The sequence below is a fragment of the Suillus subalutaceus genome (assembly GCF_016647625.1).
Source record: "Suillus subalutaceus strain FC151 chromosome Unknown DFJ58scaffold_19, whole genome shotgun sequence".
NCBI classification, from domain to species: domain Eukaryota; kingdom Fungi; phylum Basidiomycota; class Agaricomycetes; order Boletales; family Suillaceae; genus Suillus; species Suillus subalutaceus.
In genome coordinates this window covers 102,212-125,951 of record NW_024540268.1, presented here as the reverse complement: position 1 = coordinate 125,951, position 23,740 = coordinate 102,212, and the positions used below count along the sequence as shown (strand labels likewise).

The 23,740-nt window shown below is 46.5% G+C and overlaps 8 protein-coding genes across 8 annotated transcripts; 3 read left to right on the top strand and 5 right to left on the bottom strand.

The window, feature by feature from the left end:
- The first annotated feature begins 810 nt into the window (after nt 1-810).
- On the top strand, nt 811-2,259 carry DFJ58DRAFT_164641 (uncharacterized protein). The gene is made up of 6 exons (XM_041378972.1): nt 811-1,042; nt 1,096-1,462; nt 1,523-1,561; nt 1,625-1,822; nt 1,872-1,962; nt 2,023-2,259. The coding sequence occupies exons 2-6, from the start codon at nt 1,121-1,123 to the stop codon at nt 2,220-2,222; spliced, it is 870 nt and encodes a 289-aa protein (XP_041247403.1). The 5' UTR covers nt 811-1,042; nt 1,096-1,120; the 3' UTR covers nt 2,223-2,259.
- A 346-nt stretch (nt 2,260-2,605) lies between these two features.
- Nucleotides 2,606-3,280, bottom strand: DFJ58DRAFT_771136 (uncharacterized protein; the record flags this gene model as incomplete). The annotated part of the gene is made up of 4 exons (XM_041389126.1): nt 3,264-3,280; nt 3,006-3,197; nt 2,849-2,951; nt 2,606-2,788 (listed from the first exon to the last, which is right to left on the bottom strand). Exons 2-4 carry the CDS (start codon nt 3,108-3,110, stop codon nt 2,607-2,609), a joined length of 390 nt encoding a protein of 129 aa, XP_041247402.1. The 5' UTR covers nt 3,111-3,197; nt 3,264-3,280.
- A 562-nt stretch (nt 3,281-3,842) lies between these two features.
- DFJ58DRAFT_615260 (uncharacterized protein) lies at nt 3,843-4,001 on the bottom strand (the record flags this gene model as incomplete). The annotated part of the gene is made up of 1 exon (XM_041380955.1): nt 3,843-4,001. A coding segment is annotated over one exon (159 nt), but the record flags the coding sequence as incomplete, so codon positions are not given.
- Nucleotides 4,002-4,312: 311 nt separating this feature from the next.
- On the bottom strand, nt 4,313-4,891 carry DFJ58DRAFT_655326 (uncharacterized protein; the record flags this gene model as incomplete). The annotated part of the gene is made up of 1 exon (XM_041381843.1): nt 4,313-4,891. A coding segment is annotated over one exon (579 nt), but the record flags the coding sequence as incomplete, so codon positions are not given.
- Nucleotides 4,892-10,967: 6,076 nt separating this feature from the next.
- On the bottom strand, nt 10,968-12,996 carry DFJ58DRAFT_724358 (uncharacterized protein; the record flags this gene model as incomplete). Its single annotated transcript, XM_041385102.1, has 8 exons — nt 10,968-11,130; nt 11,195-11,322; nt 11,378-11,557; nt 11,593-11,748; nt 11,785-12,030; nt 12,089-12,406; nt 12,455-12,533; nt 12,767-12,996. The coding sequence occupies 8 exons, from the start codon at nt 12,994-12,996 to the stop codon at nt 10,968-10,970; spliced, it is 1,500 nt and encodes a 499-aa protein (XP_041247399.1).
- A 166-nt stretch (nt 12,997-13,162) lies between these two features.
- On the top strand, nt 13,163-13,791 carry DFJ58DRAFT_864498 (uncharacterized protein; the record flags this gene model as incomplete). Its single annotated transcript, XM_041394131.1, has 3 exons — nt 13,163-13,274; nt 13,369-13,518; nt 13,574-13,791. The coding sequence occupies 3 exons, from the start codon at nt 13,163-13,165 to the stop codon at nt 13,789-13,791; spliced, it is 480 nt and encodes a 159-aa protein (XP_041247398.1).
- Nucleotides 13,792-14,556: 765 nt separating this feature from the next.
- Nucleotides 14,557-18,465, top strand: DFJ58DRAFT_864495 (uncharacterized protein; the record flags this gene model as incomplete). The annotated part of the gene is made up of 21 exons (XM_041394130.1): nt 14,557-14,686; nt 14,752-14,915; nt 14,974-15,106; nt 15,160-15,231; nt 15,296-15,615; nt 15,765-15,830; nt 15,878-16,045; nt 16,096-16,271; nt 16,324-16,451; nt 16,858-16,879; nt 16,941-16,960; nt 17,011-17,025; nt 17,071-17,109; nt 17,171-17,199; nt 17,257-17,270; nt 17,323-17,414; nt 17,466-17,471; nt 17,522-17,581; nt 17,641-17,775; nt 17,830-18,061; nt 18,118-18,465. The coding sequence occupies 21 exons, from the start codon at nt 14,557-14,559 to the stop codon at nt 18,410-18,412; spliced, it is 2,316 nt and encodes a 771-aa protein (XP_041247397.1). The 3' UTR covers nt 18,413-18,465.
- A 1,463-nt stretch (nt 18,466-19,928) lies between these two features.
- Nucleotides 19,929-20,096, bottom strand: DFJ58DRAFT_629225 (uncharacterized protein; the record flags this gene model as incomplete). Its single annotated transcript, XM_041381172.1, has 1 exon — nt 19,929-20,096. A coding segment is annotated over one exon (168 nt), but the record flags the coding sequence as incomplete, so codon positions are not given.
- Nucleotides 20,097-23,740: the final 3,644 nt, after the last annotated feature.

Here is a 23,740-nt window from a genome sequence, read left to right as displayed (position 1 = left end):
GTGTCGAATATGACTCGATTACTCGGAAGCTCCAACCTATCGGACCTGTACTTCGTCTTTTTCCTTCGTCGAGTCTACTCTTTCATGTGTGGAAGCTCTAACCCATCGAGCCTGGACAACTTCTCCTTACAACTTCTACATCACCTTCGTTCATCATATCTCTGGATGCTTTTGAAGTGACTTCGACGATCATGTGGTGTCGAATGCGCGGGGTCTACTTTATACTAAGGCTGTGTCCCTGCGTGATGGCATACTCGGATTCTGACTCAGAGCTGAATCTACACCCGTCCTAGAGTCAAGATACTGCCGCGTCTACTCAACAGATGCTTTAACTACCTATTTTTGACAGTTTCACTTCTCCCTGTCCGAGATAAATGCGACTTGGGCGATATCTGCAAGAGCTGTAATAGACTTGTTGCAGATACTTGAGCGGGATTCAAGAGTGTCATTGCAGGATGGTTCGTTGTTTTTCAGGTTTTTGTCGACTACTTCGAATGATAAACACCCATATCACCTGTATCAATGACTTTGTAAGATCGAGAATAACATGGACTAGTGGCGCTACTCCCTCAAGTTGGCTTTCTGCCGATGAGGTTTCCTTGTCGCAACGACTTGACTCGCACTCGTCCCGGAAGCACCATGCCATCTAGGTGAATGGTCGTTCGGTCGCGGGCTGTCACGCTGTATTACCGTTTCTACTTTTCGTGCTGGACATAGCAGTGTCATTGGAGGCGATCATATTTGTAGCCAAGGTGCGTGTTCGCTGCTTTGGGCGTTCGGCTAACTGAGACTTCTGGATGCTCCCAAACAGTTGATTCTTTCGTTTCCACCTTTAGACCTAACTTGTCGGCCCAGATTATATGCAACCTGCGGTTGTCATGCACGCTCCTGGAAGATCATGGCACACGACATAGAAGCTTGCGACCAGAAATTTCAACTACGTCACTCTTCCATACTCATTTCCTTTTTTGTATTTAGGCAATACACTCTGCATACCGTCCCGCCTCCTTCGAATCTCAACACTTTGATCTGCAACATCGAGGTAGGTCTCCCGCTGCCCCCGCTGATATCCTCTCACAATCCCGCACCCTCTAGGTCGTCTCTAAAGTTACCTCAAATCATGTCCAATACAGACATTATTTCAGGTTCCTCGTTCGATTCGGGCAGCGACATCTCAAAAGACCCGATGAAAACAGGAGCCTACACACCTTATGAAAAGATAGAAAGCCAGCTACTAGATCTTCCTGACGACTGGCGGCCGCCATCCCACCCCTTCGCTCGGTTTTGCTTCACGCAACTTTGCTTGGTCACTCTCGGAAAACCAGATCTCGAGGAATTGTGGCTGGATGTGAGCCACGAGGCTGGCTGGTATAAGGTCATGGGGGACTGGTGGAAGGAACTGCACCACGAGGGATGCTGGTGTCAGCATGTCATGCAATTTCAGATCTTGAAGCGCGCCTGCGTGGGTTCACTGTTTTCCTATTCTATCTTGCAAGACTGACGCCTCTGCTTTCTCACATAGATCTATTTCATGGACTTGGAGACCTTGCATCGCATCTGCGTGAGTTTCACCGTTAATTCGCATTCTATCTTGCAAGACTGACGCCTCTGCTTTCTCACATAGACCTTCCGCCCCGTCGTCGTGTATTGGTTATGCATCTCGAGAATAGAGGCTAGTATCTCAACCGTGGACCATTCATCCAAAGAAACCTACGGAGATCTGATGCTACTCTCGTCATATTTGTTGATCCCGATATTATTTTGCCGAGTATTCTTCGCCCTGATCGCGATGCAGATGGAGATGCAAGAGATTTGGGCCCATGTAGGCGATTTTCTAGTGCGTAGTGAGCTTTCATTGACGTGAGACCTAGAAACCGCGCAAGATGAAGATTCTGATTACCCTCGCTCTCTCTCGCATGTCGGACATTTGTCTCGCTTTGTCTTGGGCTTGCTTGGCGAGCTGTACGTATACTCTTTGATTTGCATGAGGGTCCGCACTTACTCTTTTGATATCTTCTCCAGGTGGGCTTGGACTTTTCCTAGAAGTTAATTCAGTGAACTACTGGATGTTTCTTGCGGGGGCTTGCACGTTCGCCCCATTTTTAGACGCTGTTTTCAAGAGGAACGTGCGGGCGATGATCTGGAGGGGTGGATTGGCTTTGATTCTGTGGTTTGGTGTCACCTTGGGCTACTTGCAACAAATTTGGGAACTTGATTGTTGAATATTCTATAGCATATAATCTCATTGTCTCCCTTAGACCGTATCATACCTCACGACTCTCATTTCACTCTTGACGCCAATTTTGATCGTTTGATTGTATTCCAAAGGAGCTTGCAGACGTGACGCTGAACTACAGACTCAGCAGCAGCTGACCTGCAGGTGAAATCAGGCCACTTTCAGACCAATTTCATTTGGACATTTTTTTGCCCATCATCGTCAACAATTTTCGCCTTCTTAAAATTGATTATTATACCCTTGTCGCACAGTTATTACATACTGTTGCGTTTTCTGCTGATGAAGTTCTGCTTGACGATGCCCCAATATCATTCAGACACGACCTACATTAGCCTATTTCTGCGTGGAGGACTTACAACAAAGTGGGTTATTAGAGTTCTGAGACTGCTCGCACTGCGCAGTAAATTAGGGCACCGTTCACAGTCAACCCAACTATCAACAGGAGGAGACTCTTTACGTCCTTCATCAAAACAGCATCCAACACCGTGGCGCTCGAGGCATCCACCATAACACGGGTAAAGATACTCCACCCCAGAAATAACGCACCGAAAGCTGTTAAGATGTCGAAGAAGTCAGCATCAAAATGGAATACGAATCGAAGAGTACGCATACCGCTCATGAACAACGTCAAAGAGCATATGAGATTGATTTGTGTGAAGCGAAAGAGAGCAGTGTAGAGCACGATATCGTCACATGTTATCACGGGTTTACCGGTCTGGGCAAATTGCATGGGTCAATGGTAGGGCTGTTGCTCTAGGAAAGGTCTTACGCTATTGTCGATCTTCTGAAACAGCCCCACATCGGTGTAAATTATATTGGTGTAAATAACCTGAACAAGTAACCCCCAGGTGGAGCACCAGAGCGAGCCGGACATGAACGTCTGATAAATATCGTAGTTGACGCTTTGAATGGGAAGTTTTTTCGTCGTGCATGCAAAGCTCGCAAAGCAAACCAGTATTTGCTATATAAAAAAGCGAATGTATCAGCCTCTGCCACAAAGACAGAATGGAGATTAGCAGATACTCACGCCAACTGCGATCCACCTAAATGGAACGGCCAAGCGATCGTTCCGCTTCTTCCAGCCGTTCTCCTGTCTCACCTCCTGCCACATTTCTTCAAGAGTGGGCTCTCCAATGATCAGTTTCTGGTGAGTAGACGAAGTAGGGACGCGCTTAACGCTATAAGACAAGTACAATCTCAGTCACTTGGAAGGAACTCTGTTAACAACGCATCTACCTATAAGACAAGTACACTATGTAGGATTAGCTTTGATATGTATAGGTGACGGATCTGCATCAGGAAAAAACCAAAATGGTGGGAGTACTAGTGACAGTTACATAGTGCTACGTAGCTGCAGTAGTGATATATAGTCAACCGAGTTACTCTATAGTCCTATGTAGCCGAAGTGAGGGCTATGCAGAGCTACCAGAGGTGCTGCGAGTGACTTATAGTGCAGTAGCAACAGTAGCAAATTGTAGTATCACGGAGCAGTGTAGTACTAAGTAATAGTGGAAATACAAAAACTATCTAAGTCAATGAATGTATTCAGATAAAAATCAGTTGCCAACTCATAGGCGTTCGCGCTTGTCCACCCGGGGTTGATGGATTGTCCCATCCTTGGTATTAGGTGACATGGGCGAAGAATTTCGTCGACATGAATCACGGCTGCATTTCGATGCAGTCGTCGAGTCGAACGAGATACCTGAAGCAGGCCAGAGAAGGGGTCTGGCTCCCTGAATGGTGTGAACCATTCAATGTAAGCCAAAGCTCGAGAATACGTCCCGAACTGACGAGGCAGTGTGGAAATGACACTGGACTTGTGCCACTTGTGCGCCTACAGCCTCCATATGAATTTTGCAACGGCGAAATAGTAACAACCACTTACCATCTAATGTCTGTACATTTGTGGTCCGAGTGCCATTGTTGATCAGCGCCATATCAAATTTAGGCAGGGGATCCTGGCTTCCGGCCAGGACCAGGAGGTACTTCGGGTGTTGCTCTGATGCGCCATCGCCGTGGTGATTCACCTACCCGCTGGATCTGGCGGAGCTGACAATGACAACTTGCCGGAAAACGTCAAAACTGATCTTGTGGACCAGGGACAATGCGATTTTGTGGCATATGCTTGTGTAAGAAGAGTTTGAGGGCTGGGAGAAATGAGACTGCACCATGTGCAGTGATGAGCTGCTGAACAGATGTCCGAGGGTGCGCAGGAGCCTTGGCGAGAACATGGAGTACACATTGCCCAATGACAGGAGGTGCTTTGGTGGGGGCAGCGCGAGACTCAAATTGCAAGTCTTCCATCTCGGAATCCGAGCCTGAATCAATGTTGTCATCATGGTCAGCATGACCAGCTATGGTGGCTGACTGAGACTGCACAGACAGCCATTCGAGATAGGAATTGTGCAAGAACACGGCTTCCTGGCGTTGAAGCCACAGAGCCATTTGTTCCTCGTAATCCTGCTTGTTGCTAGCCCGATAGGCTTCCTTAGCGAAGTCGATATAGAGGCGTTCCGGAAGTTCTGTGTTGAAACCGTCAGTGGTACCATACAACGAGATTGATTGGACATAGTGCGAGAGTTGGTGTAGTTTAGGAATATTAAAATGTTCATGAACATCAAGTTCGTGCAGAATATCCTTGTTGGCGTGAAATACTGCCACCTGTTAGTGGGGGAAGGATATATCCAAACTGGCTTATTAGCCAAAAACCCTGATACATCATTCAGTTTAGCTATCCACTGTAGCACTATCTAGGTTGATGTATCCTTGGGTGGATCCCAACAGTGGCTTCTGTATGCATCATTCCCAGCATATTTTCGCATTTTTTGCCACCTACCCCCCCACAATATTCTCACACTTCATAGCTCCGCATTTTGGGCCACCTACTGTGGGAATTTCCCCACAACACCAAAAACATCGCCCATTTTGGGAATCTCCACAATATCAATTATTCCCACACCCTCCCCACCTTACTGCAGCTTCACCACTACACCACAATAGGTCCCCCCTTGTATCTAAGTAGTAGTTTGGGATATACATGTATAATATACTATAATAGACCGCTTTTTTTGTGTATTTGTATGTCTCCTCCTCCTCCAGGAGTCATTTAAAATAGCTTAGGGTATAGAACACTTTCGCACTTTTGCCCCTTTAATAGAGAAGTGTTCTAAGATATTCAGACCATGTTTAAGAATATATATGAAGTGATTCCAATCTTTATTTGACCCCCTGAAGCGCCTTACATCAATAGATATGGTATATATAGAGGAAAATACAAAATATGTTCTCATGTATTTATTTCTAGGTACAGAGCCTTTGAAACATGATTCCCAGCATCTATCCAACAGTATCAAAAATGTATCAGGAGATCAGGACCATAGGATAAGACCCTGCTGTGTAGCACGTCTCCCCTCTCCTGATGGTTTACCTCCTGTGAAAATTTTTCCTGTAGGACCGGACCTTAAGGATTGTATGGAGTCCATTCCTATGCATATTTAGAGTATATCTATCACCTAGCCACTCCAGAATATCCACAGGGTCCTTCCACAGGAACATAAATATAATATATTGCAATTTTGACATTTTTGACATTTTTCATTCCCTTACTCTTGCACAAATGATCCAAGCTGGTCATATATCATAATTGGAGCACATACATATGCTTTGTATGCCAAGGATCAGCTCAGGATAGGCCGGAGGTTTCAGATAATGTGTATACTTACTATTTCTACTGATTAGGGGCCCATACCTTTAGGGTATTGAAATTTAATGATCAGACACCTGGGGTGCATGTCATATATATTCAGTATCACAGATCTCAAATTTCAGAACAATCCATCAAGTATTGAGTGAATGAATGCAAAAGAACATATGTGTGAAAAGTGACAATTGACACATCACACAAAAGTCACATTTATATATGATATAGGTCGAAGATTTCATTAAATTTTGATAGAATACATGTTAGACTACACAAGGAACCTATACTACACTTTGCCCTGAGAGTGGAAGGGATGTGGAAGGGATGTAGTGGTGAAGTCAGTTGATGCAGCATAAAAGTCCTACAAATTCTTAAGACTCCATTCGGGAACTCGAATCTGGCTAAGTTTCGACGAGATTTGAACTTCGAACTTAAGTAAGCTCGGAGTTTGAATTCTGCACTGTCATGCTACAGACTCGAGGATCTGAGCACGTCGCACACCGCACACCGCACGCTGCAGAGCTCATTGTACAATAATACCAACAGTATGCTTTCGCGTCTTTGGCACCACCAGGATGACGCTACTAATTCCGATGACACGGGTGATCAGTCAGATGATAGAGATGTGGAAGATGATAGAGATGATGAGGGGGATCCAAATGACGCAGAGAAGGGAGATCTAAAACGCCTGCAACAAATCATCAATGTGTTTCAGAACCTGATGGTATCGGCCGCTGGAGTGGTTGACATCGCAGTGGACGCCTATAACTCCTACATACAAACCCACTATGAGAAAGAACCATACCATACCTCGGCGCTATCGGGGATCGCTTGGGTCAACGAGCTCCTTACTGGCCACCCTGAACGTGTGTGATGCGAGCTTGGCGTCCGCCGCCATGTTTTCTTTGTATTATTGAATGTGCTTCGTGAAAGTGGAATAGACAACTCAAAGAATGTGCTGCTGGAGGAACAGCTTGCTATCTTCTTATATGCCTGTGTCACTGGGCTCTCTGTACGCCATCTTGGTGAGCGTTTTCAACGCTCAAACGACACTATATCGAAGTACATCCTCCCATGACTTTGAACCCGGCTGTACTAACTCAATAGCTCCTTTCTAGGTATTTTAAACGAATTTTGATCGCATTCTCATCTCAGCCGATCTATACCACGTATGTCCGTCTCCCCAGTCCACAGGCCCCCACTCCCCCCACTATCCTCAAAACCAGGAAATTTTACCCATACTTTGCCGATGTTATCGGCGCCATCAATGGCACGCATATCGCGTGTCACCCCACAGCATCTGATCGTCATGCTGCCCGTGACTGCAAGGGCAACTTGACACAGAATTGTCTTGCTGCCTGTGATTTTGACATGTGCTTTATGTACATGCTGAGCGGTTTCCAGGGGTTCGCAGCAGACGCTCATGTGTATCACACTGCGCGTTTGATGGACTTCACCATTCCGCCGGGGAAGTTTTATCTAGCAGACGCCGGATTCGCTGCATGCGATGAATTGCTTGTACCCTATCGAGGTGTACGCTATCACCTTGCAGAATGGGGCCATGCAAATCTTTTGTATGTCGTTTCTAATATTTTATTCTTCTCATACTTATCTGCCTTTGAGGCCTTGCAATGCGAAGGAACTCTATAACTTGTGACACACAATGCTTCGCAACGTTATCGAACATATTTTTGGTGTCCTCAAGAAACGCTTCCGCATCATTCTACTTCCCCCTGAGTATAACTCAGAAATCCAGTCTCGCATTCCTCCAGCTCTCTGCTTGATCCACAATATAATCCGTATCCACGACCCTAACGACTTACTGGACTATCGACACGTTGAGTCAGACGAGTGGGGGCCTCAGTACACCGGTACGCTCGCTGACGGTCCTCCAACTGAAGCTGCGAGGACACGTGCACATGAACATCGCGACCAACTCGCGCAATCTATGTGGTTAGATTATCTTGCAGAGAGACGTCGAAGAGGGGAACCAATGCCACCTGGAGTGCAGGACTAATTCTTAGTGTAGCGCTATTCTTCTTACTGTAGCACTTTCTCAATGTATCAAATTTTTCGTAAGATGAGTCGTTTGTGGCAGAGGAAGAAACACCATTCTGGTTGGATGCAGAGTCGGGAGACATGATACGAATTTTCGTAAGATGAGTCGTTCATGGCAGAGGAAGAAACACCATTCTGGTTGGATGCAGAGGAAGAAGCATGGTTAGCACCAGAACGATAACATGATGTATTTAGTACTACAACAAATTGTAGCGTAGTTAGAGCTCCTTCGCCTTCCTATAGTCCTCTAAATACTGCGCAAGAAAGACTTTGCGTACGATATCATGTTTAATGTTGAGATACGAATCAGCAACACAAACATCAGCTTGAAACAAATTAATCATAGTGACAATTTCATGCGCGTCGAGATCTTCTTCGTCCTGTACCTGTAGAATGGCTTTTTGTTTGCGGAGAGGGACAGGCTCAACAAAATGACTGGAGACTGTCTCCTGAAATGCTGTCGTTGCATTAGCGATACTATCAGCCATCTTTCCTCCCAAGCCTTCCAATGCTGACGGCATTGATAGACGCTGCGACTTTGATGACGACTTCCCTTTGGAGGATTGCGGTGGACGGGACTCATGACGCGAACTGTCATTCCCTTCAGCTTTGCGTTTCACAGCTGTTGAAGATGCAGGAGTGGAGGGAGCAGGGCGACTTTGCATGATGTTTGAAACTGGTTGGGGTGATGGGCGTGATGGGCGTGACAGGAGTAGAAGCTGTGGGGGGAATGGAGATGGGAATGAGGGGTGCGATGGGAGGACCGGATGTCCCTGGCTCAGCGTGCATAGTGTCGTTATTGTTGTCAGTAGTAGGATGAGCGTTGAATTCCACACGGTCAAGTGCGTCCTCCAGTGACGCCATCATGACGTCACTGGCACTGGATGGCCCAGGAGTGGCACTTACGCTGGGTGTTAATGCGTTGTCGGCGTTGTCAATGCCCGCGTGGAAACCAACCCAGGTGCTTGGTTGCGCTGACATGATACCATGTAGCGCCTCATAATGAGGCCAGCCCTTCGTCTTGTAAGGCTTTGCTTGGGGGTTGTGCTATGTATGTAGTTAGCACATGGCATGACAGGAAATGATAAAAAAAACATACCCTAGTGTAGTCTGCCCAGATCGTCTCTGATTCACGTCCGATATTTGCGCCAAGCTCTGGACTGTATGAGATTCCAGAGGCGTGCGCTATCTTGTAGATGACTTGATACAACTTGCGAATCTGAAAAGTAGAGATCAGTACCGCCAGCAGCCACTCAGTAGAAATAAGTACGTACTCGTGACCATTTTGTTTGACATGCCTCTGCAGTCTTTGCAGCGCCTTAGAATAAGGCAGAAGTCAGATGAATACGGCGTGATATCTGTGGCAGGACTCACCTTGCATTACAGGCTGTTTCACCATCTCCACAGCAGTATCATTCCAGAATGTCTTATCGAAATTGAGGCCATCTCCCCCTTTCGATTTGTTGGCGATGACATAGTTTATCAACACCGTCTCGTCGCTCTGTGACCAAACGCAACGATCTTTCGGTTCCATCAAGGTGGCATCCTGTCGTTTTTTCGAGTTCTTCTTCGTCATTAGAGTCGTTTGGCTGCGAAGATGGTCGCAATAATGAAAGCGTCGGGTTGGGGGCATAACCGTATATGATATCAAGGTGTGACATGTAATCAGTCACATTGAACGGCAATCCGGCAAGCTTACTTAAGCAAATTTGAAGTTCAAAATCTCGTCGAAACTTAGCCAGATTCGAGTTCCCGAACGGAGTCTAACTGACCACTTTCGATGTTTTGAGCATTTGAAGTTTCCCACACTCAATTTCTTATCTATTTACTTCCCCAGTCCTCAATTCTGGGTAGATCTTTCTATAACTTGAGTCCTATGATGCTGAATGTATGTGAGATGTACTACAGATGTCTGATCATTAAATACTGATGTTTTAAAGGTATGGGCCCCTAATCAGTAGAAATAGTAAGTATACACATTATCTGAAACCTCCGGCCTATTCTGAGCTGATCCTGGGCATACAAAGCATATATATGTGCCCCAATGATGATATATGACCAGCTTGAATCATTTGTGCAAGAGTAAGGGAATGGAAAACATCAAAAATGTCAAAATTGCAATATATTATATTTATGTTTCTGTGGAAGGACACTGTGGATATTCTGGAGTAGCTGGGTGATAGATACACTCTAAATATGAATATGAATAAACCCCCTACACTTCTTGAGGTCCGGTCCTACAGGAAAAATTTCACAGGGGGTAAACCACCAGGGGAGGGGGGGTACACTACACAACAATCTCTTGTCCTGTGGTAATGAGCTCCTCACACATTGTTCCTATTATTCAATAGGTGCTGGGAATGATTTTTTCAAGTACACCCACCTAGAAATAAAAAAATGGCAATATATTTTGTATCTTCCTGTATATATGTTATATCTATTGATTTAGGACGCTCAAGGGGGTCAAATAAAGATGTTATTCTCTTCATATATACTCATAAACATGTTCTGAATGGCCTGAGACACTTACACATCAAAGGGGCAAAAATGCGAAAGTGTTCTGTGTCCTACTTCATTTTAAAAGGGCCCTGGAGGAGGAGCAGGCATACAAATACACAAAAAAAGCGGTCTATTATAGTATATTATACATGTATATCCCAAACTACTACTTAGATACAAGGGGGGACCTATTGTGGTGTAGTGGTGAAGCTGCAGTAAGGTGGGGAGGGTGTGGGAATAATTGATATTGTGGAGATTCCCAAAATGGGCGATGTTTTTGGTGTTGTGGGGAAATTCCCACAGTAGGTGGCCCAAAATGCGGAGCTATGAAGTGTGAGAATATTGTGGGGGGGTAGGTGGCAAAAAATGCGAAAATATGCTGGGAATGATGTATACAGAAGCCACTGTTGGGATCCACCCAAGGATACATCAACCTAGATAGTGCTACAGTGGATAGCTAAACCGAATGATGTATCAGGGTTTTTGGCTAATAAGCCAGTTTGGATATATCAATATGACAGTATGGGCTGATACTGCAAGGGCGTTCTCCAGATATTCAAGGGTGTCAGATGTGTGTGTTCGGAGCTGTGCAAAGTAAGAAAAATCTAAGATAGCTTGTGCGACTACCAGGACTTGACTGGCAAATGAAAATTGATTATGTTAGCACAAAGTTCAAGCTGCAAGCATGACATCAAGCGTACCTTGGGACAGCGCCAGCAAGTAACCCTACGAAAACACGTTGCATTTGTTTGTGTTCCGTGCCCGTCCATTGTTTTACTGCTGATATTCCTTTTTTGAAGTGCCGAAGACCTGGATAGTCCAGTATTGCCTTGAAGCATGCATCCATCTCAGCTTTCGCCAACAATTTCAAGACACCATTTCACCAAGTGATCTTTGAAGACGCCCTTGTGGAGCTGGTGTAGGAGGTCAGGTGTAAAAGCAAGGAATATGTCTGTGTGCGGGAGATTGGCCCAGAAAGGACTGTAGACAGTGCGTAATCCAAAGTCTTTGAATTCATTTGGATGTTGACCCTTTTTTTGCTTCTCTAAGATCTCTTTTATCAACTGGGGGTCCCGCATTGGTGAACTCAGTGGATCACCTCTTTCATCTGCCGCGACCAGGCACTTTGGGCAGCGATTCTCTTTGCAACATGCCACAAGACATTGTTCCGGAAAATCCGCCACATAAGCTGCAAGGATCGGGTATATTCGACAGACCATCGAGTCGGCACAGACCATTTCAACACCGTCTCGTTCTGCGGCAATGAGTGGTTGAAGCAGGAGAGACATACAATGGTGGAAGAGTTGTAACTAGCAAGGGATCGTGAATCCGATGTGAAACAATCGAGCTTGCCTGCCGGTAAGTACCCAATTAAAACTGTTGCTCGCGCTGACATCTCCCTTCGTTTTTCTTTTGCGATGTTCCCTATCGAAAGATACACAGGCCACGCAGATTTGTCACCTCGGAACTGCAACAGACATGTCTTGTCTGACGCGAGAATGACAGGTGCAATAGTTGCACCTTTCGGCAGTTGTTTCTGAACATTGCAGGTCAGTGCTTATTTTTTCACTCAATTTTTTGGATCAGATACTTACTTGTTTGTCGCACCACCAGTCCACCATCCACATGTCATCGATGACGCGGTGAAGTCCTTCGTGGTCCTTGTATGCTCGTGCTGGTGCATATACCATGTGTTCCTTAAATAGAGGATTACCGATGAGATCTCTGATGCACTCTACAGGGTCCCGTGTCCAAAGCTCGACATCCTCGTGCAATAACCGGCCATTCTCATTGGTTTGGTTTCCCTGAATGCTGACCTTCTTGCAACTCCACGCAGGTCCATGTGGAAGCTTGTCAACTTTCTGCAGGAAGGATTGGTTATTGTGAAAGGACGGCTGTGTTCGGTTTCGAGTCTGTCGCTGCGGTAAGCACATTTTTTCAGTGGTCACTGACAAGCTTACTATTGGTAACTTCAGGAACTCGTCTGTACGGGTCTGCCCAAGGCTTCTGGTAAGCCATTCCACAAGTTCCCATTCCTCCCTGGTGACAAATGTTAACCGTCCTGCAGACACAATGAACAGAACGCGACTTGTACTTATCACAAAAAGGTGCCCATTCATCTTCTCCCTCGTCCTCCTTATCCTGCTGATACTTTTCAAACTTAGTTTCCCCTCCCGCAATGTCCAGCTGGCATCAGGGCACTGCTCAAAATATCGCCTGTTATCGACTATCACATTGTCCTCATCTTCATCGGCAACATCTTCCGCAGTCACCCGCCAAGTTTTGAGGCTGCTGGGTTGTCATGAGGATCGAAAGATGTTGAGCGTGAGCGGCGAAGCGGAGATGAATGATTGAATGAGAGGTCCGGTAGGCCACCTTCGCTGTCTGTGTCTTCCACCATTGACTCCCATTTTTCTTTACATTCAGGGCGAATAGATATATGCTTTTTGACGCTTCCCTTTGAAGGGAACATCTTGCCACAGAATCCGCAGCTGTGCGACATTGTTGGTGAGTGATTGAAGTTCGTTTTTCTCGTTTCAACTTCAAGATCATTTCTGACATTTTTCTGACGTTCATTTCACTTTCTGATGTTCATTTCACACATTGTTTTTTAGGTTTGCCCATAGCGCCGGCACCCTCATCAAGTGCCAGAGCTGAGCTCTATCACGATGATCCTACCACTGTCATGCCTCTCCTCACCCAGTTTGCTCAGGAGGATCTTAAGCGATCTTCAGCGAAAGCAGCATCAAACAATTGCTGCTCCGTTTTATGAGCCTGTTGGTATGACCAAAGTCAATTTCGTACCTTGCGATGAGATCGATCATAATCCTACAGATGCTGTAAAGCTTGATACTATTCCTGACATATTATAAAGTCATCAAGAAGCCCATGGACATGTCTACCATCGCAATGATCCTACCACCGTCATGCCTCTCCTCACCCAGTTTGCTCGCAGGGAGGATCTTAAGTGATCTTCAGCGAAAGCAGCATCAAACAATTGCTGCTCCGTTTTATGAGCCTGTTGGTATGACCAAAGTCAATTTCAGTACCTTGCGATGAGATCGATCATAATCCTACAGATGCTGTAAAGCTTGATATTCCGACATATTATAAAGTCATCAAGAAGCCTGTGGACATGTCTACCACATTGCCTCTCCTCACCCAGTTTGCTCAGAAAATTGCCGATACGAAGTGCATAAAAGGTCTTCTTTCACTATCGTTTGGCATTGGATTGTTAGGATTTATGCGCACTCACCTCATGACGGAGAGCACCGCCAGAGGCAACATTTTTTATTGATATATATGGTAAGTTCCGCGATTTTCAGACTTGTATTGAAATTGGTTAACTAGCACTACCCTAGTCTGGATATACCATGGGCGGCCAGGAGTAATTCCAATAATTGTGCCTGCTTTGCCTCCTCGCAACGCTTCACCTCTGCATCCCAGCACTCAATGACAAGCCTTCTCACACTTGCTTGTATGATGGTCAAAGCTGGGCCTGGTGCTAATTCTAACAGTCACAATTGTTTTGATTTCTCACAGGCTTTCACTTCCGCCTCCCAACGCTCCACAATGAGTCTTCGCAGGTATGTTTGAGATACCAAGACAGGGCCAGGAGTTTGACGAAATGGCGGGAGTGGGACCATGGGCTGAGTGGGCTCCGGCATATGGAGCTCAACATTAGGTGTTTTCGACCTTTGGCCTGCACTGAGTCGGTGAGTATTTTGGGGTACTGAGAAGGGGTAACTTGCCTTTTTATAATGATTTTCCCGTCTTTACAGGTGGCCTCAGTGGATGGCGATACAGGACTGTAATATTCGTTAGAGCATGGCAAGTGTTTGAAGTGAGTTCTATACCGTTTTTTTCGCTGAGCCGCTCACTGAGGTGTCCATGACAGTTAAAATATTTTGTTAAGGTACGTTCATACCTTTTTATCATTCAAAAATTTAACACAGCTTTCAACCCTGCATTAAACGAATCAACAATGATTCAAGGTTTGGATTGTAAGTGTTTATTTCCTGCACGGCGCTATAAAAACTGCTGAATCCCAGGTCCAACAACCATGGCTCTTCGCAAGGCCACCTCTAAGCGAACAAAATCGGGTGCTCCGGTTTCGCCACTGGAAATGGAACCACTTGCACGCACCATGAGTGGTCGTCAACGACGACCAACTGAAAAAGCAAGCTACCAAGGTAAGTTGCTGCTGTTGCTGCTATGACATTGTATTTTGCTCACTTGTGACATGGCCTCCCTCCAGGGTTGGAATTACAACAGGTCATCCACCGTCAAGCAAGGAAGCAAGATAAGTTAAAAAAATGGCAAAAAAAGGTGCTGAAGACGGCCTATCAAAATGATCCCGACCATTTTGAAAAAGAGCCGTCAGTACTGCTTAGCAACATCGACAAGGAGGAGGACACCATGGTTTGATCACTCATTTCTTTTCAGTCAACTCAATCAACAACTGATTGTTTTTATTTAGTTCTCAGATCACAGTGTGCAGACGAAGCTGTCAAAACCCAAGCTTCTGACTTTCAGTATGGGGAAGATTCCCAAAGCGTCACGCACCACCACTCCCACAACCAGTGCGCGCAAGTCGACAAAGGGTCCGAAAGGTATGTAATTGCTGCCTGCAAATTATAGAGAAACTAATACATTTCTATCTAAGCTAAAAGAGTAGTTCCACCAAGTGATAGGGACTTGGATGGCACTTCGGACGGCACTTCTACTACCTCGGATGGTACCAGTGATGAGTCTGGTAACGACTCTGAACCCGAGGCTGACCAGATCGAATGATTGTGCAGAGGATGGCGACACTGCCATGGAATCATCAATGGCTGCTCGGGGGACAAAACGATGTCTCGATACCGCGCCAGAAGACGCTATGATAAGGCCGAAAATCAAGAAAGAATTGGACGGTTCCTGTCTGAAAGTCAGTGACTTTGATGACATCTCAAAAGAAGTTCTCGTAATGGCGGTGTCCATTTTCCGGTGCCTACTCGTCATGCATGCTCCATTTCCTGACACCATAGCTGTTGAGATGAAACTCGCGAAGGAGGCCTGGAACGAGTCGTGCAAAATAAAAGGCGCCAACATCAAATTAACTCCTTCAGCAATGAAAATGGTAAGCCTTATGTTCTGTGCGCGTTTTCGGTCTGAGAAATGTTATTATGAAGATCTTGAAGCACACATCGCACGTCCGCGGTGAACTCAAAACAAAGATGCGATCGCTGACTTGTTCATATTTTGGGTTCCTGCTCAAGTGAATCAAAGGAGGTTATAAGGCACAACCGTGATCAGGCCAAATCCTTGAAAGAGGGTTCCTCATTTGTTTTCAAGGTACGCAGTTCATTGTCTTAAATGACCTTTCTGAATGTTAGGTATAGGATTGGACATCGAAGACTGGGATCTACAAGACCAAATTACTGCAAGAAGGCATCAACATCATGTGGTTCGCAAACCGAAATGACGAAGGTATTATCTACTACAAGTATTTCAACCCCATACCTACCGAAGTCCGTTGCACTCGTTCTGACAGCCGTGAGTCACATCCCGTATTCTTACATTGAAGTCAATGGCACTGAAGATGCCTCATCATTGATAGATCGAGTGTTGCATTGACAAGTGGGCTCAAGGTCTCAAGGAAGATATCAAATTCACATCAGCTACCTACGGTTCTGTCTACAAAGGTCATTTGGCCTCGTTGCAGCGCTTCCAACAACACACAGCGCCTTATAAACTTCTCGAGAAGATTTGTGACAATCTCCATGACACAGCTCGGTATGTTTCACTTCAATTTTATAAGCCCTAGCCTAACATTTGTGCTTTCGAGCTTCCATGCTGGTGTCGAGCCACTTGCTATGATATCGGCTGCACCCCACCAGATTAACGACAACACATTTGAAGATGCAATCCGAGAATACCAGCTTGAAGAGCAGGACAATGTGGAGGATAACGAGAGTTGAGGGGCAGGATGATGATGTGGGGGCAAGCGAGAGCAGCAGGCGAGGATTGAGGTATTAATTGAATCTGCTACTAGCTTGTTTGACGTGTTTGAATTCATTTATTTCCGTGCTATTTTGTGTGCTACTTTCCCTACAGTGTGCTATATAACTCCTTGGAGCGGCTGGTAGCTGCCTGTAGGAGCATTCCTATGAACTACAGGCTACTACAAGCTACTACAGTATTGCCTCGTAGTACTATGTAATACTACATAGTTGCCTTACTGGCTATATACAAGGCAGGTAGCTCCCGAGCTCCGCTAACTATGCTGACTATATAGCACTATATAGTCAGCTTGCTTTTTCCTGATGTGTCGCTGCGCTGACTCGGACGTCTCGATCTAACCTTGACTGTGGTTTTGCAGTTGCTGCCGCTGTTGTAGTGACGTATGATTGGGGTGAGCATGATAATATTGTAGAACTGCTGATATCCTACAACTATTTACAGCACTTACATTGGGGCAAGAGGTATGGTAATGCTACGACCGGAGCAGCCATTTTGCTAATAATGATTTTAGGTCGAACTGATCTGGGTGAGCGGAATTCCACATCAGAGGAACAAAATTAATTTGCGACAGAGGCAACGTTGGTCACTCATGACCGTTCTGTATCTTTGTGTATGTAGCTTGCATTATAGCTGTGACTGACAACTCATGCCGACTCTTGAAAATATCCTAGGTGCGCTATCTTGGAATGTTGTTTACTTTGTATGTCTAGAAACCTCGGCACTGTTTTTGTACTGATGAACCATATCTCACAATCAGCACGAACATACCGTGTATGTCTTCGCGCATTCACGATCTCTTCCTCTTCTGACCTGCGACATACAGACAGGGTTCCAACAATCTTGTTGACAGACGCAGTGGGTCTTTTGCACTGATGCCCGCTCCCCCCCTTCAATTAACCGTGGCGCCCTGTAGACGTGAGTGTGATTTTTGACCAGGTTATTGGTTCACTATAATGACTACCACAGATGTGAGTCTGTTTGGAGTGTGCTACCCGAGGCTGATCACTAACTGGATTCGTCAGGCTGGATTGTGTTCGTCATATGGGATTGGGCATATGCTGTGGCATTTGCAATGCTGGAGGGTGAGCTTTGCAGTTGCCAGACCTCGGTGATATCTACATTGACTGAGACATCTTGCAAGTCATCATGATAGCTCGGTTACATGCCATGTATCAACGATCCAGAAAGATCCTGATACTTCTCGTTGTCACCTTCCTGGCTTTCAACCTTTTCAATGGGATGGTAATGGTAATGGAAACGGTGCAAGGTTCAGGGGGTACGCTTAATTGTGGATGAAAAAATATGAATGGAGCTTATTGATGTATACCAGAGGAGCTGATCCTCTCTGGCACCTATCAGTGCACGGTCGTCTACGCGGAAGATACCCTGCTTCTGGATGGCATTGCTTGGATACTTGTCACTGTGTGGGAGGTCTTCGCACTGTGTCTCGCAGTCTGGATTGCTGGAAAACACTTCCGTGAAATGCGACAACATTCGGCAGGAGGAATTGTTGGGGACTGTTTCAGGGTGTTGATGAAAACTCACATGTTTTACTTTGCGAGGTGAGCTCATATTGTGAATGTGGGTCTCTTTTCCGCTGAAGGATCGGACATGCTAGCTTTGTTGCTGTTTGTTGTCTTAGCCTCATAGATTCGTCTTCAGTATGCCAGTCTGTCACTGACCCCTATATGCGGCCACAGTTCATCATTTCTATAGGGCCAATATTATCCCCTGGAATGGTCGTTTCTTCTCAAATTTTACAGGTCGTGCAGATGGTTGTGTTGGGACCCCGCCTGATCCTTGGAGTTCGAGAATATCACGCGAAGCTCGTGGCTGACTCTGACGCAGCAACGGGCATGACCTCAATCGCTTTCCAGGAGCGCGTGCATATATCGACCGGCAATGGTGTGTAGCACGGGAGATGCTAGATGAAGTTGACGGTTGTCTGGTGCTCTGGAGGGAGTAGAAGAATTTTGTTTTTGCTTGATTCTAAGTTTCGTTTGTGGTACTTATTAGTTATATGGTGCATGCGGCGCATGTAAGATAATTTATGTAGTGTTACAGTGCGAGCAGTTGGATACATACCCTGTGAATCGCATCCGACATTCTCCTTTAACTGAATTTCAGCTGCAAATCTAATCCCTCGTCACGAGCGCTGCATGATCATTATAGCAGAGTAAAAAAAGGTTGCGGACCGGGTTGGGGAGATGGAATATCAGCACTGCCAGATTCAGCAGTCCATATATACACAACTAAGAACACTTACTCATGTTAAAGGAATTCGATCTTCGTCCAAGAACAAACTGTGGAAGTCATCCATCGAACAAAGCGTACGGCAGACGGCAGCGATATAAGGTTGATTAGAGGTGATCTCTGCATCGAAGAACAACTGAGCTAGCCGACCAGGCTTGTGGATGAGAACTTGGTCCGGCAAGTTGGGATTGTGCATGCCTTCCGAATGAGTAACGACTCATTTTTTGAAGTCCCAGATGTGGATATAGAAGGAACTCGGCGGAGAGTGTTCCAAGTTCAGGGGTATGACCTTTGAGTGAGGGCATAGGCCATTTTACTACCGAACACGCTGATTCGATAGGTTGGGTTATGCGGAAAGCAGCACGTATGCTGGGGTCCCCAGTGAATATCGACAGACGTCACTGACCGCCAGCCCGTTCCTGAGAAGATGACCATGTCGATGACTCGAATGACAGATGATTCGCTAAAGGAAAGCTCTAAAACCACGATTTGTGATCTCAAAGAGGGCGGACATAAGATCCGCGCGAGCTGTTGCGCCCGAACCATGGAACGATGGACCAGAATGAACAGCAATGGATGGGGCATCGTGAAAATGCTGCGCCACTGCTGCGACTGCTGCGGCAACTGCCGCGACCACTGCTGCGCTGCTCCCAAATAGTGAGTGCGCATCAATTACACTTACTGCTAGTCACTGGAACCTCCCAATCATTGTTCTCCAAACGAAACCATGGAGTCGAGCATGCGCCCACTCCTTATTATTATAATCACGCTCACAAAGTCACGGTCAGACGGTATCATCACAAGTACTTCTGGTCTGCAAGTCAGGTCTCCCATACATCGTTTCAACGACTATCTTCCTTGTCCCCAAACAATCTTTCATATTGCATTGTAGTCTTATTGCTGCGTATACAATACTATTTTTCTTTCTTCTGAGCAAGTGACTGCGCAGTCGCGGGCATCATCTCAAGACGCGGTCAGTGCCACCTTTTCTTCGCTTTCTTAGTCCTCCATGGGATCCTGCTACCTGTCGCTTCCGAGATCCTGACGTATGTTGCTCGACATCGTCGCTGTCACTGAAACCTGGCCCGCGCTAAGTTGATCGTTAACTAGGACCGTTTCGAGAGTCGGAAAGCATAGTACCTCAAGCTCGTCTTCATCATAACCGGCATCTCCTTCATCACGATCCTCGTGGTTCCAGTGGGATGGGAGCCCAGTATATGGGTCCCAACCATCTTGATGGTTCCCAGCATCCAGGCCCCACTGATAGTTTCCTGCAGAGCCTGACTGAGCCGACTTCTCGAACAGGCGCTGTTCGAAGACCGATAGACATTCCAGGTCAACATCCGTGTAGATCACGTCTGTGCTTTTGCCAGTTTGGTTTAAAAGGGTTGGCCATGCGGCTTCGAGAATGAACTCTTCCTGCGCGTCCGCGGTACCATCTTTGGGGTAGTCGGGATCTGCCTCCAATATGCTGCGCTTGTTGCATGCGAGCATAATAGTGAGTGCGTGAGCAAATGCCGCGCAGCCTAACCATTGCACCACAGTCTCTTGCGCCTCTTCGATGTTGTCAAATATCCAATGGGCGACCTGTGCTTGCTGGACTGCGGTCAGATCACCGCAATACTTGACAGTATAGCCGCCTGTTGACGACGCTTGACGACATTATAGAGAACAGAAGATATATCGGCGACCGATGGCTGAGGTCCAGTCAGTCCAGCAACGCCTGTGTACAGCTCCGCAGCTCGGGCATGAGGATTGGCAGCTACGATAGACTCGAACTGAGTGCGCTGACTTTTCGTTAGGTGTAATATATGAGTAGGTCGGGCGTGGTCGTGATTGCCGTTGTGCTCGTAATATACGCCACCGCGAAATCGGTAAAGGATGGATGTGGCTTTCCCGGGGCATTGCTGATGAATGAGATTTCCTCCACAGTCGCAGGAAGCATGGAGTTGACTAATGAGGGTGGTTTTGCGTGTGGCAGGACGTGTGATTATTTGGCAAGTGGGCTCGTCACAGACAATGATTCCGAGACATGTACGCCATGTCCGAAAGCCATCTTGCCAGTTCTCAGCATCGTCGCTTCGTCCCTTATCGCCTCCTCGGTTCCGGTTGGCCCAGTGTTCCATCAAGAAATCTGTCTGATAGGCATCCTCCCAAGAAAACAGGTGAGCATAACTTCCGTCAGGCCAACCATCCCAAAGCTCGGATAAATTAGCATGGGTATCTTTCACCTCTTTGATATCTGACGTGGCGCGGGCAGTGATAGGTGCCTTGTTCTGCATCGGTGGGTCCTTCAGGGTAGCAGGTACCTTCGTTGGTGGTGGACGGTCCTCTTGGAGGTGCTTCGTTTGCGCTTGCGGGACAGCAGCAGCCGATGTGGCTACTCTGAGAGGGACCATGTTCGTATTTTGAGGAGCATCCAGCTTGGTGGCGGTGGCCAGAACTTCTCGCCCATTAGTACCAATGACCGACTGGGCTGCTGGGAACGGGTGGGTGGCAAGCGTGTTGGATCGGGCGTTTGAACTGAGTTCCATAGTCTCGAATCGATTGGCATGTGCATCACTGAGCCTTTGCAGATCGCGAGTCGAAGGGGGTAGTGGGCTTGACGGTATATTAAAATTGATGACGACGTATGAGGATGGGGACGAATGGTAAGATGTTGGCATAGTCCCTGCGGCGGGCAAAGAGTTCTGAATGGACAGTGTTGGTGCGATGGGGGTGAGTGATGCACTAGGTGCATTTGGAGACACAGGCGCGGCTGCTGATGGTTGGGAATCTGCGCGGGTACACGTAGAGGGCGCTGCATTAGTAGGATAATAGTAGTTATAAATGTGCCGGATTAAGCCCTGTTGTCCTTCTTGTCAGCTTCGCACACGGAGTATTGGAAGGCGTCGACTGACAAAATTAACCATCGTTTCTTACCAATAGTTAGTACTAGTTCATAATCTTTCAAGTTGAGGATGAGGGAAACACTGAGTGACGCGAGACGATACAGATTGCTCAAGCCATCGATAACGGTGAAAATCGTCCTCATTTGGAATTGAATATTGGCTACTGACATTTGACTGACATATGATTATGCACTGATTTGTCGCGGGCGTCGCGGTCGTCGCGGGCACCTTCTTTCCATATTTGGGTTGTGCTGCGACATTGTGACCGCGACGACCGCGACGCCCGCGACAAAGGTGCTGGCTGCAACATAACTTGCTGAATCTGATAATGTCAAAACTCAGGCTGTTATATTGCAGACTCACAGTAATATATACTTTAATAGTGGACTTTCGTATCATCTCAGAATCCGGAAAGCTGAAGTCTGAAATCTGGTGACTCAGGAGTTGGAAGTTTGGAACACACTGGAAATTAGTCTTCAGTGCCGCAGTTCAAGACAACAATAACCGAGTGAGGTTGTATTAATTGTGTAAAGTCCTTCAAAGCACCAGGCTGATGCAGAGTCCAGAGCGTGTGGCCGGCAACAAGCAAGTTGTGTGTTTACTTAGTAGTAGTACTAGTAGTAGCGTACAGGTCAAAGTTTGGTATGTCGCGGCAAACCCCGCAGCAGTCGCAGCAGTGGCGCAGCATTTTCCTAGTGCCCCAATGGATGGCCAGCCATAGAAAAACTCGGTGGCCGGCAGTGACTAGTGACTAGTGATCGTGAGAGCAAGCTCTTTATGCCAAGCAAGTTGGACCCGAATAAAGAGATTGTTGATCATCATCCGCATTTCACAGCATTCCCACAGCATTATGTGCATTAACGCTGCACTGCAGCTTGCGATTGTCAACCACCACTGCAGCTTCAAAGACAATGTTCAAATGTAAGTCAGACCGCTGTGACAGTGATGCTAGTTTCTAGGCACACAGTCGCAGATACACCGCTCCAACAGTCCCGAATGAAGATAAATATTGCACATTGGTTCTCTGGGGTAAGGAGCAATAGTCTCTAATTATCGGGCGTCTATTTGCAATCTGACGCTAAATTATTGATTCGCTCCTTGAGAACGCCGCGGAGCATTTGGCCATGGATAACTATATATAAGGCTTTGCGGATCAGTGGTCGACGCTGATCTTGCACATGCTCGCATATTCTGTTTCGAGTTTTGATTACCCACAGCTCTGCACCGCAAACAGTGCAAATTATCCGGTCTCCACCTTCAATGATTTATCGATATCCATGGCCCGTACGATGGATGTAGCGCAGCGTGTGTTTTCATCAGAGTGGCGCTACCCTTAGTGCGTACGTTCCATCATTTTATGACTCGAGCTGTGCAGCTTCGCTTAAATATAGGGCTTCCTATTCTTAATTATAAGGGTGACGCCCGGGCCGGGGTCTGCTTCCCTCGTGCCCTGTCATTTCTGTTCGTATTCTAGAGATGGTGTTAAAAATCAATTGATCACGGACAGCTTCTCAAACATTCCGCGCGCGTGTCTTTTTTGCTGTTCCGCAAATTACAACTAACATTCACTAGTACTTTGATTGATGCAGAGTTATAAGCGCTGGATGGTGGTACTTATATCTAGCACAAACGCCATCGTTATACGTTCATTAAGTTCACCGCTTTCTCACATCCATCTTTTTAGCCTTCTAACAGTATGACACTAGTCTCAGACAACCCCAGTTGGTGGCCGTACATCGACTCATATCGCGTTTCCAGCTATTTTGTAGGTTCGTGAAGACACTGGAGAGCAGTCGGATGTTGACGCTAATGTCTCGATCTTCCCTTGACTGTGGCTTTCCAGTTGCTGCCTCTGCTGGTGTGACGTATGATTGGGGTGAGCATGATGATATTACAGAACTGCTGATGCCTATCCTACAAGTACTTCCAGCACTTACACTCGGACAAGAGGTATGTCGATTCAATGACCGGAGCAACCCTCTCGCTGAGAATGATTTTATAGGTCGAACTGATATGGGTGAGCAGCGTCTCATTTCAGAGGAACAACGTTGATTTGCGACAGAGGCAACGTTGGTCCCTTATGACCGTTCTGTATCT

Bases quoted from the DNA above. Each gene is read 5' to 3' on its own strand.
- DFJ58DRAFT_164641 (XM_041378972.1), top strand. From the start codon at position 1,121: ATGTCCAATACAGACATTATTTCAGGTTCCTCGTTCGATTCGGGCAGC. The intron at 1,463-1,522 runs GTGGGTTCACTG...TTTCTCACATAG, and splicing joins AGATCTTGAAGCGCGCCTGC to ATCTATTTCATGGACTTGGA. The intron at 1,562-1,624 runs GTGAGTTTCACC...TTTCTCACATAG, and splicing joins AGACCTTGCATCGCATCTGC to ACCTTCCGCCCCGTCGTCGT.